Source organism: Syngnathoides biaculeatus, chromosome 16, assembly GCF_019802595.1.
Source record: "Syngnathoides biaculeatus isolate LvHL_M chromosome 16, ASM1980259v1, whole genome shotgun sequence".
In the NCBI taxonomy this organism is placed as follows: Eukaryota; Metazoa; Chordata; class Actinopteri; order Syngnathiformes; family Syngnathidae; genus Syngnathoides; species Syngnathoides biaculeatus.
This window is the reverse complement of record NC_084655.1, coordinates 12,572,073-12,587,319: the sequence shown is the minus strand read 5'-3', so window position 1 is coordinate 12,587,319 and position 15,247 is coordinate 12,572,073. Positions and strand designations below refer to the sequence as shown.

The 15,247-nt window shown below is 44.4% G+C and overlaps 1 protein-coding gene across 2 annotated transcripts; it reads right to left on the bottom strand.

The window, feature by feature from the left end:
* Window positions 1-1,379: 1,379 nt before the first annotated feature.
* On the bottom strand, window positions 1,380-11,402 carry LOC133514520 (phosphomannomutase 1). Of its 2 annotated transcripts, XM_061846284.1 has the most exons (8): window positions 11,101-11,402; window positions 10,273-10,390; window positions 8,843-8,919; window positions 8,551-8,642; window positions 7,758-7,857; window positions 7,330-7,405; window positions 4,417-4,532; window positions 1,773-1,993 (listed from the first exon to the last, which is right to left on the bottom strand). In XM_061846284.1, exons 1-8 carry the CDS (start codon window positions 11,179-11,181, stop codon window positions 1,889-1,891), a joined length of 765 nt encoding a protein of 254 aa, XP_061702268.1. In that variant the 5' UTR covers window positions 11,182-11,402; the 3' UTR covers window positions 1,773-1,888. The 2 variants fall into 2 exon arrangements, with proteins under 2 accessions (XP_061702267.1, XP_061702268.1); XM_061846283.1 differs by lacking the exon at window positions 7,330-7,405 and having other exon boundaries at window positions 1,380-1,993.
* Between the last annotated feature and the right edge of the window lie 3,845 nt (window positions 11,403-15,247).

Sequence of the window (15,247 nt, the reverse complement as noted above, 5' to 3'; positions counted from 1 at the left end):
TTCTTATGGAGCCACTCTTTGGTTTTCCTGGCTTTGTGCTTCGGGTCATTGTCATGTTGAAAGACGCAGCCACGACCCATCTTCGATGCTCTGACTGAGGCAAAGAGGTTGTTTCCCAAAATCACACAATTTATGGCCGCGGTCATCCTCTCCTTAAAACAGTGCATGTGCAGAAAAACACCCCAAAAGCATGATGCTACCACCCCCATGCTTCACAGTCGGGATGGTGTTCTTGGGATGGAACTCATCATTCGTCTTCCTCCAAACATGCTTAGTGGAATTATGACCAAAACATTCCATTTTGGTCTCATTTGACCACAAAACCTTCTCCCATGACTCCTCTGTATCATCCAAATGGTCATTGGCAAAATTAAGAACGGCCTTGACATGTGCTGGTTTAAGCAGAGGAACCTTCTGTGCCATGCATGACTTCAAACCATGACGTTTCATACCTTGGAAACGGTGGTCCCAGCTCTTTTCAGGTCATTGACCAAGTCCTGTTATGTAGTCCCGGGCTGATTCCTCACCTTTCTAAGGATCATTGAAACCCCACGAGGTGATATCTTCCATGGGTTCCACTCCAATTGGGATTGACCATCATGTTTAGCTGCTTCCATTTTCTAATAATTGCTTCAACGGTGGAGTTTTTTTTTCACCAAGCTGCTTGGCAATTTCTCCGTAGCCCTTTCCAGCCGTGCGGAGTTGTACAATTTTGTCTCTGGTGTCTTTGGTGAGCTCTTTGGTCCTGGCCATGTTACAAGTTTGAGTCTTACCGATTGTATGGGGTGGACAGGTGTCTTTATGCAGCTAACGACCTCACACAGGTGGATCTGATTCAGGATCATACATAGCGTGGAAGTGGACTTTTAAAGGCGGACTAACAGGTCTTTGAGGGTCAGAATTCTAGCTGATAGACAGGTGATCAAATACTTATTTGCAGTTGTATCACACACATAAATCGTTAAAAAATCATACATTGTAATTTCTGGATTTTACGATGAAAATTTCAGACCCCTCCATGATTTCCAAGTGGGGGAACTTGCAATATAGCAGGGTGTTCAAATACTTATTTTCTTCACTGTATATGAACTGCAATTCCAAAGGTAGCACTTTACATACTTGGCTGTTTTCAATACCAAAAACGCCATGATGACACAAGTATGTGTTGGTCTGTACAATTTGCAGATGCCGTTTACTTGGTGTTGCACAGCACTAAAGCTTCATGTGGACCACTTTTGACCTCTGACCCCAACATCTCATTAAGATTGTTTTGTGCAGGCAACATACGCCTTGTCGTTTACAAGGTTGACGTTTACACTTTAACAACAGTCAAATAAATCATTATTGGTCATTGAGAAAATGTAGTGTTTATTCCTCTGAGCACTTGTAACGTTTTGACACCACAGTCGATGAAAATGATAAAAAGTGATACATAATCACTGACTTAGCGGCCACATGCAACAGCACATGGAACACCCCTAAAAAGACAATATAGAAATTTACATTTTAATCCACCATTAATTCCAAAATTAAAATTCACTTTACGGTCTTCAGTGAATGCAACGTGCGTGTTCGGGGAATGTGGACTGAAAGAATTGTTTTGTTTTGAACCTGCAACCTCAGTTTCATCTCCTCTTCAGAGCACAATGTACACTGACAGTACAATATTTAATACTTTCATGCTCCATATCTCGTGCACAGCACACTCTCTGACCTTCTGTCCGTCCCTTTCTCCAGCCACCATATAAAAATCTGCAGTACAGTAGCACATTTTCAGTAGTTCGCAACCAACCGGGTCAGATCCGCCGGTCGACGTTCAGCAGCTACAACAAAACATTCCACCAAGTTCTGCGGTCCGTGAAAACGAGATCGGGATTCGCTTGATGGCTCATGAAAAAAAAAGTTGCTGGCACAGCCTGGCAGTCTCTTGGGGGGAGAAGACCGTGAAGCCGATCGTACGTGGGTCGTTGAAGATTTCGTAATCGTTTCCTCCCTAAAGAAAAAAAAAATAATAATTGATTCTAAGAAGCAGTGACCTGCTTTTTAAACCAAAAGTGTCATGAATTTGTCCTCTGAAATTGTGCTTATTTACCGTAATTCCCAGCCTACAGAGCGCACCTGGTTATAAGCCTCGGTACACAGAAAGAGTTTAACGCTAGCGCCGTGCCGAGGCTAGTAACCAGATGCGCTAATGCTAGCGGATCACCGCATAAACACCAGGGTTGAATGCGTTTGAAAAAAGTCACGCTTGTAAAATGGAAATTACGGTAATTTATTCTGTAAATTACATAGAGTTTCTCTTGGCCGCACTGCAAGGTGTTTTACAAATGAGACCGTTTCAGTTTTCAAATTCACTGCATTTTTTTTTTTTTTGCACTTTCCATCATTTTGATTAGTTAGTCAAAGCAAACCTTTTTTTTACAGATGAGTTCAAACTGCAAAAATCTGGAATGATCTGCGTCTCAGGTGAGTGTGACATTTTATTTGGATCTTGATATTTTATCATTTTTGTTCGATTCTATCATCCTCCAAATTATATAGGTGGTACATGCTGTAATACTATAGTATGTGTAGTATTTATGGTTTGACCACTTTGTATTCCACGGACCACGCCGCCTTTGCTTATGATCGTGTATTCTGCTGCCCCCTGGTGGAAATAAATGGAATTATCTTCCAACATAAACTGACCATAAGATTTTGCAATCTTTTTCGCAGTTTATTCAGATACTGAACAATCTTACATACTTTCCAAAAGTGAGCAACCATTACAACTCATGGAGACCCAAGAGGACCAACATGAAATAAATAAAATGTAATATTATGCTGGTAAAGCGTTGGCCTCACAGGTCTGAGGTCTCGGGTTCAATCCCAGACCCGCCTGTGTGATGTTTGCATGTTCTCCCCATGTCTGCGTGGGTTTTCTCTGGGCTCTCCAGTTTCCTCCCACATCCCAAAAACATGTATTACATTAATTGGACACTCTAAATTGCCCCTGAGTGTGGTTGTGAGTGTGCCTGTTTGTCTCGATGTGCCCTGCGATTGGCTGGCAACCAGTTCAGGGTGTACCCTGCCTCCTGCCTGTTGACAGCTGGGATAGGCTCCAGCACTCCCCGCGACCCTTGTGAGGATAAGTGGCTAAGAAGATGGATGGATGGATATATTTATACGTACATACACGCACACACACACACACATATACATGATGTCCCCAAAAATGTATACACACAAAAAAAAATAAAGTATATGCATGTTTGTAAATTGTATTACATGTTCAAAATTATTCGAATTACAATAAACATCAAGTTTACAATTACTTAAAACACATTTTTGGGGACACCCTGTATATTCAAAGATGTAATAATAATGTCCCAAAAAAAGAACAACAAAATGTATTAAAAGTAAAATCAGCTAAAATTCAAGTTAGCATATTATCCACATACAAGTACTCGCAAATGATTTTTTTGTTTACTCTTTCCAAAAGTTAAAATCCAATGTGCACCTGACTACTCAGAAACTACTATGAACTCTTAAAACAACAAATGCATACCAAGGTGTGGTAAAAACCCGCTAGGAAGAATGGAAGCTGCACGGTTGTCTCGCGGCTAATTCGAGGACAATGATATGCGGCATTTTGAGTCCTTGTTGCGTTTGTGTGGACTGTCAGTCATCCAGATCCTTGTAATCCACAAAGGCTGACTCGAGGCAAACACTTCTTGTTTGTCGAAAACATTTCCCTTTCACCTAAATGCTTTTTGCGGCGTCGCCTGTTGTCTCAGAAAGTCCCGACATTCCCCTCGTAACCAATGACTAGAGTCTTTGTTCTACAGGAAGAGATGCCCAAATATGCGGTTTTGCCACTTGACAAGGGAACACCTGATCGGTATGCAGGGCAGTCGTTTCAATCCAACACATGCTTTTATTGACCACTTCAAAAGTAAGACGCCACGTCTAAAATTTAGAATTTAACAAGCCTTTTAGATGAATGGACAACAAACAAGCCCAAGTCCAGTTTGCCTATATTTTTTTCTCCTAAATTCAACAATTTCCTAGCTTTGTAGCTTCCACTTCAGCAGGAGTTTTGACTTTTGTGTGACTTTTGTTTGCAGTGGTGTCAACTGCAAGGTTACTCGCAGCTGTTTCTCACATATTTGGCGTGCTTAACCTGCAAAGTGAACCCAGAGTTTGATTTCCAAATACTTTATACACGTGTTAAACGGTTGTTCTCCATAACAGTTTTTTCCTGTTTATTTTTATGTGTGCATGGTTAAAACTGAGCCGTGGCACGAGTTGCGCCCTCCCTTGCTTCATACCTAATTTTGCTGGCCAGTGCGTTATTGCTCACGTGGTCTATGTAGACTGTGTGCAGTTCAAACATGAGGGTAAATGTACCGGTACACATCCGACCAATATACTCACATCTGACGTTTCATTGCCAAAGAAGTAGATGGCGTCCAGGCCGTCAGTCTCCAGCAGATCCAGACATAACCTCTTGTCCCAGCCTTCAGGGAAGATGTCAAAGCTGATGAGACCGCCTGAGAGCAGAAAACAATGTCAATATTGTATTGTTCATAAAACCCGCAAAATTATTTTTTCAGAGCGCTTGTATTTTATTGTCAGTTTTATTTCCACCCCTTAGGGCTACATCTGCCAGGGAGAGCACTCAGGAGTGAGCAAATATTTACCTCAAGAAACGAGACGAAAAAAAAAAAAAATAACCAAGATCAGAGTAAATCCTGTTTTTTTTTTTTTTTTTTTTTTTTATGAGGACAAACGTGGCACAACAACACCATTAGCGCGCTGCCATATACTGTCAAATGCCCCATTCTTGTAAACACCCCACTTTCTCTTTGCCGTGCTCAACTCCGCAGAACAAATGTTCTTTTGCGCCAGAGCAATGGCCGCGAGCCATGGTGCCTCTTAACTTTTCAGATCAGCGGACAGGCCCGTTAGGCTCTCACGCTTCGGCGAGCTTGCGACTTGCCCACGCCAAGTCATTGTGCTTTGGAGCCACACAATAAAGTCATCCATCCATCCATCCATCCATCCATCCATCCATTTTCTTAGCCGCTTATCCTCATAACGGTCACGGGAGTGCTGGAGCATTTCCCAGCTATCAACGGGCAGGAGGCAGGGTATAGCCTGAACTGGTTGCCAGCCAATCGCAGGGCACATGGAGACAAACAGTCGCAATCACACCTCGGGGCAATTTAGAGTGTCCAATTAATGTTGCATGTTTTTGGGATGTGGGAGGAAAGTGGAGTGCCCGGAGGAAACCCACGCAAGCACGGGGAGAACATGCAAACTCCACACAAGTGGGGCCGGGATCGAACCCTAGATCTAAGAACTGCGAGGCCAACGCTTTACATCGGGCAATAAAGTCATAAAAAAACGATCATCATAAACTCCTCATTACAATCCTTATTTCTTTTTTTTTTTTTTTTTTTTTTTTTTACTACACCAACTTTATAATTACTCCTTACAACAAATTAAGGGGGAAACGGTCTCTCAGGGACAGCCAATCAGAAGGCTGCTGTCCTGACACACCCTTCATGGTTTCAAACTCAGGCTGTAAACACCTTACAGGGTATTTATTGTTGGCCCGTCCACCAGAACAGCGCAGCTAAGATGTTGATGAGAAAAGTTTGTGAAATTAATAGTCTGGCGAGAAGAGAGGGCTCTTCTATCTCTGGGGTTGAGGTCACCGAGGTGGTTAAAAAATTCCTTGGTGGCAGGGGCCCAAGGGGGTGGATGACATTCGCCCGGAGTTCCTAACGACTCTGGATGTTGTGGGGCTGTCATGGTTGCCACGCCTCTGCAACATCGCATGGACATCGGCAAAGTGCCTCTGGATTGGCAGACTGGGTGGGTGCATTCCAACGATAGGGGGAATCATACTCCTCAGGCTCCTTGGTAAGGTCTAATCAGGGGGGCTGGATTGGAGGGTCCGTCTGGAAGTCGAATCTCAGATCCAGGAGGAGCAATGTGGTTTTCGTCCTGGCCGTGGAACAGTGGACCAGGTCTACACCATCGGAAGGATCCTCGAGGGGTGCATGGGAGTTCGTCCAACCAGTCTAGATGTGTTTTGTGGACTTGGAGAAGGCATTCAACCGTGTCCCTGGGGGAGTCTTGAGGGGGGTTCTTCTGGAGTATGGGGTACTGAACCCCCTCATATGGGCTGTTCGGTCACTGTACGATCACTGTCAGAGTTTGGTCCGCATTGCCGGCAATAAGTCAGACTCGTTTCTGGTGAGAGTTGGACTCCGCCAAGGCTGCTGATTTTGTTCATAACTTTTATGGACAGAATCTCGAGGCGCAGCCGAGGTGTAGAGGGTGTCCGGTTTGGTGGCCTTAGCATTGCATCCCTGCTCTTTGCAGATGATGTGGTTTCTGTTGGCTTGATCAAGCCCTAATCTCCAACGCTCACGGTTGGAGCGGTTCGCAGCAGAGTGTGAAGCGGCTGGGATAAGAATCAGCACCTCCAAATCTGAGACCATGGTCCTCAGTCGGAAAATGGTGGTGTTCCCTCTCCGAGTCGGGGATGAGATCCTGCCCCAAGTGGAGGAGTTTAAGTATCTAGGGGTCTTGTTTACGGGGGAGGCAAGAATGGAGCGGGAGATTGACAGACGGTTCGGTGCAGCGTCTGCAGTGATGCGGACTTTGTATCGGTCCGTTCTGGTGAAGAGGGAGCTAAGTTGAAATGCGAAGCTTTCAATTTACCAGTCCATCTCCGTTCCGCTGTGGGTCGTGACCGAAAGAGTTTCCTCCGCAGGTTGTCCGGTCTCTCCCTTAGCGACAGCGTGAAAAGCCTGGTCATCCGGGAGGGGCTCAGTGTCGAGCCGCTGCTCCTCCGCATTGAGAGGAGCCAGATGAGGTGGCTGGGGCATCTGATTCGGATGCCTCCCTGGTGAGGTGTTCTGGGCATGTCCCACCGGAAAGAGACCCCGGGGACGACCCAGGACACGCCGGCTGGCCTGGGAAAGCCTCGGGATCCCTCCGGAAGAGCTGGAAGAACTGGTCGGGGAAAGGGAAGTCTGGGTATCCCTGCTGAAGCTACGTCCGGAGAAGTGATAGAAAACGGATGTATGGATGGATGTTATTTGTTCTGTCTTTGCTATTGTTATAATTATAAATGAAGATGATTAAATTCCTGAACTAGTTTGTCACGACTGACTATGTGGCAGGACTACTTTTTTTTGTGTTGATAGCATTTTTGACAAGTACATTGAACTGTGGTTGAAACATTAAACCCCCTAAAAAAAAAAAATCTCATTTTCGTAGTACTAACAATTTTGTCATAATTTACAAGGTGATAATATTTCTCTCTCTCACCTCTTGTGAAGCGCAATCCCTTTCCGGCAAATTCCTCTTTCAAGGCATCAACAAACCTCTCCCTGATCTTTTCTCTCTGCGGAGGAAAACACGGGAGAGAGAAAAGCGGGAAGCAACTCACTTAGGACAGCGTGAATTGTAGCAAGAAGCCGAAACAGTCCGCTCGAGCGATCCGTTAATGTGCAGCCGGGCCGACTGACGGTGTTTGAACTCTCCGCTTAATTTAACACAATTCACCAACCCCTGAGCAGTTTGTTTAGCTACTAAATATTAACTGTGTGTTTCATATCGTTCATTTAGGCAAGAGCAGTATATAATATATGATTCCTCAGATTCCCAAGTATGCATTGTACAACGTTGCAGCTACAACTTTATCTGTATGACTTGATGGGAGTTTGAGACATTCAACTCCCAAGTATTTTTTTTACCTTGTCAATTTCAGAGAATTCGATTCGCTCCTCTAAGCTGCAGCTGCGACCGATGGGGGAAATGTTGAGCATTCCGTTCCGGAACTCGATGAACGTCCCCCTGTCGAGAGAGAACCGAATTGCTCAAAACCTTTTGCAGAAGCGCAAACCGCCACATCTGTTCCCCCACCCCCTTCACCTCGCTACGAGTAGACCTGTCTCACTTTGTTCAACAGCTACTGCACTAGACACAACACGTTTCGTGTTAATTGGATCATCTTCCCGTTCATGTTCTTGTTGTTTGAGATGTGCACTCATGTGAGTGTACTTTTTACATTATGTAAGAGTACAGAATGGAAGTTTGTTTGCAACTGGACTTTTGAGCCGGTAAAGCGTTGGCCTCAGAGTTCTGAGGTCCCGGGTCCGATCCCGGACCCACTTGTGTGGAATTTGCATGTTCTCCCCGTGCCTGCGTGGGTTTCCTCCGGGCACTCCGCTTTCCTCCCACATCCCAAAAACATGCGACATTAATTGGACACTCTAAATTGCCCCTAGGTGTGATTGTGAGTGCGGCTCTTTGTCTCGACGTGCCCTGCGATTGGCTGGCAACCAGTTCAGGGTGTACCCCGCCTCCTGCCCGTTGACAGCTGGGATAGGCTCTGGCACTCTCCGTGACCCTCGTGAGGATAAGCGGCAAAGAAAATGGATGGACATTTGATGAATGGAGGAATGCTGTGTTGATATACAACAGGAACGCAGGTAAACGTTACGTGTGTGTGTGTGTGTGTGTGTGTGTGTGTCTTTGTAGACACACCTTTTCTTTGGCAGTTTGATGAGCCCCATGTAACTCAGGCAGAAGTTGATCAGGTCCTGCAGCAATTCCTCACCGATCTGGTTCTGGATTGCCTGTCAGCATGAAAAATATGCCAACACCAATCGTATTTCTGTCCCTTTTCGGTTCGCTAGCAAAGTGCGGGTTAACGGGATCACGCGTCTCGTGGCCAAACACAAAAACATTCACGCATCACTAGTTGCAAAAGGACACACGCGTTGTACTTTAGGAGAAAATGATTTGTGTGTGCTTTCTTCCCGCCGCTGTCACTTACATGTTTCGAACGGAGTTTCCCGTCTTTGTACTGCACGGCGCCATTCTCAGCGAATACATAGTCAAACTTGTGTATGACTGCAAGGGGAGGAGGAAGGGCAGGAGGAGGAGAGAGAGGTGAAATGTGGCAGGACGTGCTCATGCATATTGACACAGTGGAGGATTGCAGCCGGACAATATCGAAAGAGGGTTCGATTCCTGATAAGCATGCGTTGTTGCGTACATTCTTGTTGTTGTAGTGTTTAAGGTTGCGGGATTGCAGTGTGGAGGAGCGTCATACTGATTCTGTCAGATTGGAGCAAAATGTGGGAAAACACTTCTTAGTATGAGACAGTACAATCTTTAATCAGGACGTTTGTATTGGATCTTAGCAAATTGCGCAAGTGTACCTTGCAATTCTACCGAGGTAGTTTTGCAAGGTTTCTGCTTGTTTGAGCACATTTGGGACAATAATGGAGCAGACGCGTATAATCCAGTCCGGTACTCCGGCAAGAATAACTTTTAAAATTGCATCGTTAAGCGTAGACTGTTTTCAACTGACGTCACACACCTTCCGATTTAGAACGCGGCCGCCATCTTGGTTTGGTGACTTCAAGTAAACAAGCAGTAACTAAGCAGGAATCGTTTCAGAAAGGCGTATGAATGAGGGCGCACCGCTTTGTTATCGGTTGCTCAAACGAAAGTGCTCGTTGTAAAGCGTCGTTCTTTTGATTGCCAGCTGTGACCAAGAACCAGTGCGAGAAAACGGAGCAGTTACCAACCAAATGGCGACAACTGTGGCTGTCTCGATCCAGCAGCAAAGTCCTAAGCCTAGGTTAACCCTAACCCTAACCCTAGCCTACATAATACTCGCGTGTGAATGCAATGCATGTCTCCAAAATCTGCATTTTCCGTTTTATTATAATAAAAAATGAGTTACCGCACCGGTAGCTGTTTCGTAAGTTGAGTTAAAAAGTGGAGAAAAAGGGGCGGGCCCCACTTGGGACTCACCCCGATCGAACCTCTCTCTCTCTCTCTCTCTCTCTCTCTCTTTCTCGGTAACAAAAACGAAAATAATAATCTGCACCTCTTTCGTTGGTATAATCAAGACAATTTAACACAAGGGACAAGGGTCGATATTGTCGATCGAAGCGCACTTCTCGTCGGAACGGTTTCTTGAAACAACATCTAATGAGCACCGATAACTTTCCAAAGTCTTTTTAGCCGTCATGCGTCACTTTTAACAGTCGTGAGAACATTTGTGTAACTCCAAAAGCATTAGAGTGAACCCATCCAACGTGGCCAGGTGCTCCGGATGTAGTCATGTGGTTGAAAACAGTCTTTTAAGACGGCTCGGGATAAAAGGGAAACTGCGATTAGAGTTTTGCTCGTATTTTCGTGTTAATCAAAGTTAGTAGGTGAATGCCAAAGAGTTTGAAGCCGGAGCCTCACCGTCATCTCCTTCCCCGAGCTGTTCGGCTATCTTGGAATAGTCCGACCCGCCGACGATGCCGGTCTTGACTTTCCTTCGCAGCGTTTGGAAGAACGCGTCCAGCTCTGGGTCGATTTTCTGCACATTCCCGTGACAGTACATTGCGCAATGTCAACATCCACGCACGTGTACTGAATATATGGATGCATGCGTATTGCAGGTGAAAATCCACAATATGGAGAAGAATTATGTACAACACGGAGGAGCGTATCTGAGTCGGAACTTTTATCAACATTATTTAGACTCTCAGCCCAGACATGAATGTATCTTTATTTACAGTATCTTTTGGTGACAAGCTGGCTAATCAAATGCTCTTCTACTAGATAGCAGAGGTAGCCTAACTTGTGGATTCATTCATTTAAAAAAGTAAATAAATAACAGAATTGAATTTCACAGAGGGGAAGAAAATTGAGAAAACAGAAACAAAATGACTTCAGTGCACAGTGCTGTACTCTCTCTGTTTTGAACTTTTTTTTTCCCCCTCTTTGATTGGTGATGTTCCCTGATATTTAGCTTGTGACTGAATAGGCAGGATTGATCTCGTAATGCAGTGCGCACGACTGTGTTATTATATAAACCACAACCAGACGATGCCGAATGTGACTCTGCTGCCCTTGCAAGAAAGACGACTCTGATGCTGCAGACATCTTTTTCCTCCGAATTTGCAAAACGTAGAATGTCACATCTCTAAAATATATGACATGACTGTTGCCTCCCCGCCCGACATACACGACTAGGCAACACAAAACCCAAAGGTTCCGATGTTCCGATGCACAAGCGCGTCTCACCTCTCTGGGTGGCGTCAGAGTCCCATCCACATCAAACAGGCACAGCACCTTTCTGTCCGCACAGATGTCGACCTGCTCCATTTACTCCTTTAATGTTGTTGTTGTCTTCTCCCTCCTTGTCTTTGATTTCCAACTGTTACAGTTCCGCTCTCTTCCGAGCTCACGTGTGCACAAAGTGAGACATTTAACGTCGGAAGGATTCCGTGCAATCGTTAAAATCGAAACGCACCAATCAAGCGATCGGGCGACGCGTGGACTTCACTCCTCTCCAACGGCAGTTTTTTCTCCTCCCTCGAGTCCACCTCCGCGGTCCATTTATTTCGATAAAATAGCTCACACCTCCCAAAACATCTTACGGAACGTGTCGGCTTTCAGCCAATCATAGCCAAGATAAGCGGCGAGTGACGTCACAACTGGGCGGTGTTTGCGGGGGGTCATTTGCTTGTCAAACCAAAGTGACCTTTCGGGCTTCTCACGATAATACAAATCAATAAATCGATCAATCTCGCGAGCTAGCAAGCTCTTCTCCAGGACTCAATAGACCCTTGTGAGGATAAGCATCTTGGAAAATCAGAATCAGAATGGATGGATTACAGTGATACATATATTTCACATTCTTACTAAATTATACTATATATAGTATATAGTAATAAAGTAAGATTAAACATATTTGATGATATTGTCTTAGATTATCCATTCATTGTTTCGCTAAGTGTAGAACCAAATATTTTTATTGTAATCTAATGCCTTTGTAATTCATTCATTGATTTTCTAAACCACTTATCCTCAAAAGGGGTAAGGGAGTGCTGGACCCTATCCCAGCTATCAGGAGGCGGGGTACACCCTCAACTGGTTGCCAGCCAATCGCGGGGCACGATCATTCACACTGACGGTACAGGTAGGATTTGAACCCTGGTCCTCAGAACTGTGAGGCTGAAGTTCTAACCATTCTTCCACCCTTTCACAGTCATTGCACTGTATTTCTAAATGATGTTGAGTTTCTCATTTCTAGTATTGATTATTGCATTTTTCTTCGTGGTGGGGGGTGGGGGGGGGAACTCTATTAATAATACACTTGTAAAAGCCAAATTCAAAAATCCCCAAAATAATTATCACCAACAATCATACACGTCCGAAGAAGTAACTCATTAAATTATTATGAAATGAGGAAACCTGGAAATTGAAACGCTTGTTTGAGCTCTTTTGCAGTGAATCGTTTTTTTCCGTCAGAGGGCAGCACTGGAAAAGAAAAGTAACAATGACGTAGCACAAGACCGAGACTACGCACAGACCCCTTTCACGTGGTAATATGGCTTCAACTTCCGGTCAGGTCAAAATATTGCTTTTGGTACTATTTCACGTGAAAGTTGACGTCCTTGCAATTGTACATTGTGAACCATAATATTGGAATACGTGAGATTTAGTTTTTTTTTTTATTTCAATATGCTTAATTCTTGCTTCTGTGTTAGCTGTCAAAACAATGTAGGCGGTCGCAAAGAAGTAACTTTTCATCGGTAAGTGTTATGAATTAATTATTACAATTATGAATGTGGAAAATGTGTCATTACAATATTATGAAGGTCTGTACCTCCTATTACATATGCGTGTGTCAGTGTATCTTTTAAACCTTCCTGGGCATACTGCAAATATTTTGATTATATTTATATGTCTCTAGCGATCAAAAACATTCAAAGTGTATAGCTTTATCGGATCGTTTTCCCCACAACAATGTGTATTGTTTACAAATGCTTTTTGCCCTGACCGGAAGTCAGAGCCAGTTGACCATGGCGAAACCATTGTCGGATGCAGCATCTTTTTATTTTTATTTTTACGTCATTTGAAAGTACCGAAATGCCATTGCGCAGTTTCTGAACAGCGCAACAGCAACAACAAAAAGCGAAATGATTATGATTAATATTACTGTATTATTATTATCATCCAAGCGGACTTTATTCGGGGAGGGAGGCGGGTACATCCTGGACTGCAGGTGGCTAATCACAGGACACATGTAAACTAACATTTCACAGTCACATTCACGCCTAAAACGCACTTGATCTTGATTTGGAGATGTGGACAGAAACCTATAGAATCGTCCTTTTAATCCCTTTCCAATGTAGCAAAATCTTCTTCTTCTTTTCCTTTCGGCTTGTCCCGTTAGGGGTCGCCACAGCGTGTCATCTTTTGCCATCTTAGCCTATCTCCTGCATCTTCCTCTCTAACCCCAACTGCCCTCATGTCTTCCCTCACCACATCCATAAACCTTCTCTTTGGTCTTCCTCTCGCTCTTTTGCCTGGGAGCTCCATCCTCAGCATCCTTCTACCAATATACTCACTCTCACGCCTCTGAACATGTCCAAACCATCGAAGTCTGCTCTCTCGAATCTTGTCTCCAAAACATCCAGCTTTGGCTGTCCCTCTAATGAGCTCATTTCTAATCCTATCCAACCTGGTCACTCCGAGCGAGAACCTCAACATCTTCATTTCTGCCACCTCCAGTTCTGCTTCCTGTTGATTTTTTAGTATCACCGTCTTCCAATCCATAGATCATGGCCGGCCTCACCACTGTTTTGTAAACTTTGCCCTTCATCCTAGCAGACACTCTTCTGTCACATAACACACCAGACACCTTTCGCCAGCTGTTCCAACCTGCTTGGACCCGTTTCTTCACTTCCTGACCACACTCTCCATTGCTCTGTATTGTTGACCCCAAGTATTTGAAGTCGTCGACCCTCGCTATCTCTTCTCCCTGTAGCCTCACTCTTCCCCCTCCACTTTTCTCATTCACGCACATATATTCTGTTTTACTTCGGCTAATCTTCATTCCTCTCCTTTCCAGTGCATGTCTCCATCTTTCCAATTGTTCCTCTGCATGCTCCCTGCTTTCACTGCATATGACAATATCATCTGCGAACATCATGGTCCAAGGGGATTCCAGTTTAACCTCATCTGTCAGCCTATCCATTACCACTGCAAACAGGAAGGGGCTCATAGCTGATCCCTGATGCAGTCCCACCTTCACCTTAAATTCCTCTGTCACACCTAAGGCACACCTCACCATTGTTCTGCTACCATCATACATGTCCTGTACTATTTTAACATACTTCTCTGCCACACCAGACTTACGCATGCAGTACCACAGTTCCTCTCTTGGTACTCTGTCATAGGCTTTCTCTAGATCCACAAAGACACAATGTAGCTCCTTCTGACCTTCTCTGTACTTTTCCACGAGCATCCTCAAGGCAAATAATGCATCTGTGGTACTCTTTCTAGGCATGAAACCATACTGTTGCTCGCAGATACTTACTTCTGTCCTGAGTCTAGCCTCCACTACTCTTTCCCATAACTTCATTGTGTGGCTCATCAACTTTATTCCTCTATAGTTCCCACAGCTCTGAACATCCCCTTTGTTCTTAAAAATGGGAACTAGAACACTTTTCCTCCATTCTTCAGGCATCTTTTCGCCCGCTAGTATTCTGTTGAATAAGTTGGTCAAAAACTCCACAGCCATCTCTCCAAATTGCTTCCATACCTCTACCGGTATGTCATCAGGACCAACTGCCTTCCCATTTTTCATCCTTTGTAGTGCCTTTCTGACTTCCCCCTTAGTAATCATTTCCACTTCCTGGTCCTTCAGTCTTGCCTCTTCAACTCTTCCTTCTCTCTCATTTTCTTCATTCATCAACTTCTCAAAGTATTCTTTCCATCTATTTAGTACACTACCGGCACCAGTCAACACATTTCCATCTCTATCCTTAATCACCCTGACCTGCTGCACATCCTTCCCATCTCTATCCCTCTGTCTGGCCAACCTGTAGAGATCCTTTTCTCCTTCTTTCGTGTCCAACCTGGTGTACATGTCTTCATATGCCTCTTGTTTAGCCTTTGCCACCTCTACCTTTGCCCTACGTCGCATCTCGATGTACTCCTTTCGCCTCTCCTCAGTCCTCTCAGTATCCCAATGTAGCAAAATATGGTTTAATAAATATAAGAGATAGCTCTCTACAATGCAATACACTTCTACACCGCTAAAACTACCACAAGTCAACATATTGTTAGATGAATGACTGCTACTATCTTCGTAAACTTTTTTTTCTGGAACAGTTCTTGTGCCGGAGCTCATTAGATTGCGCAAATGTCTGGTAAATAT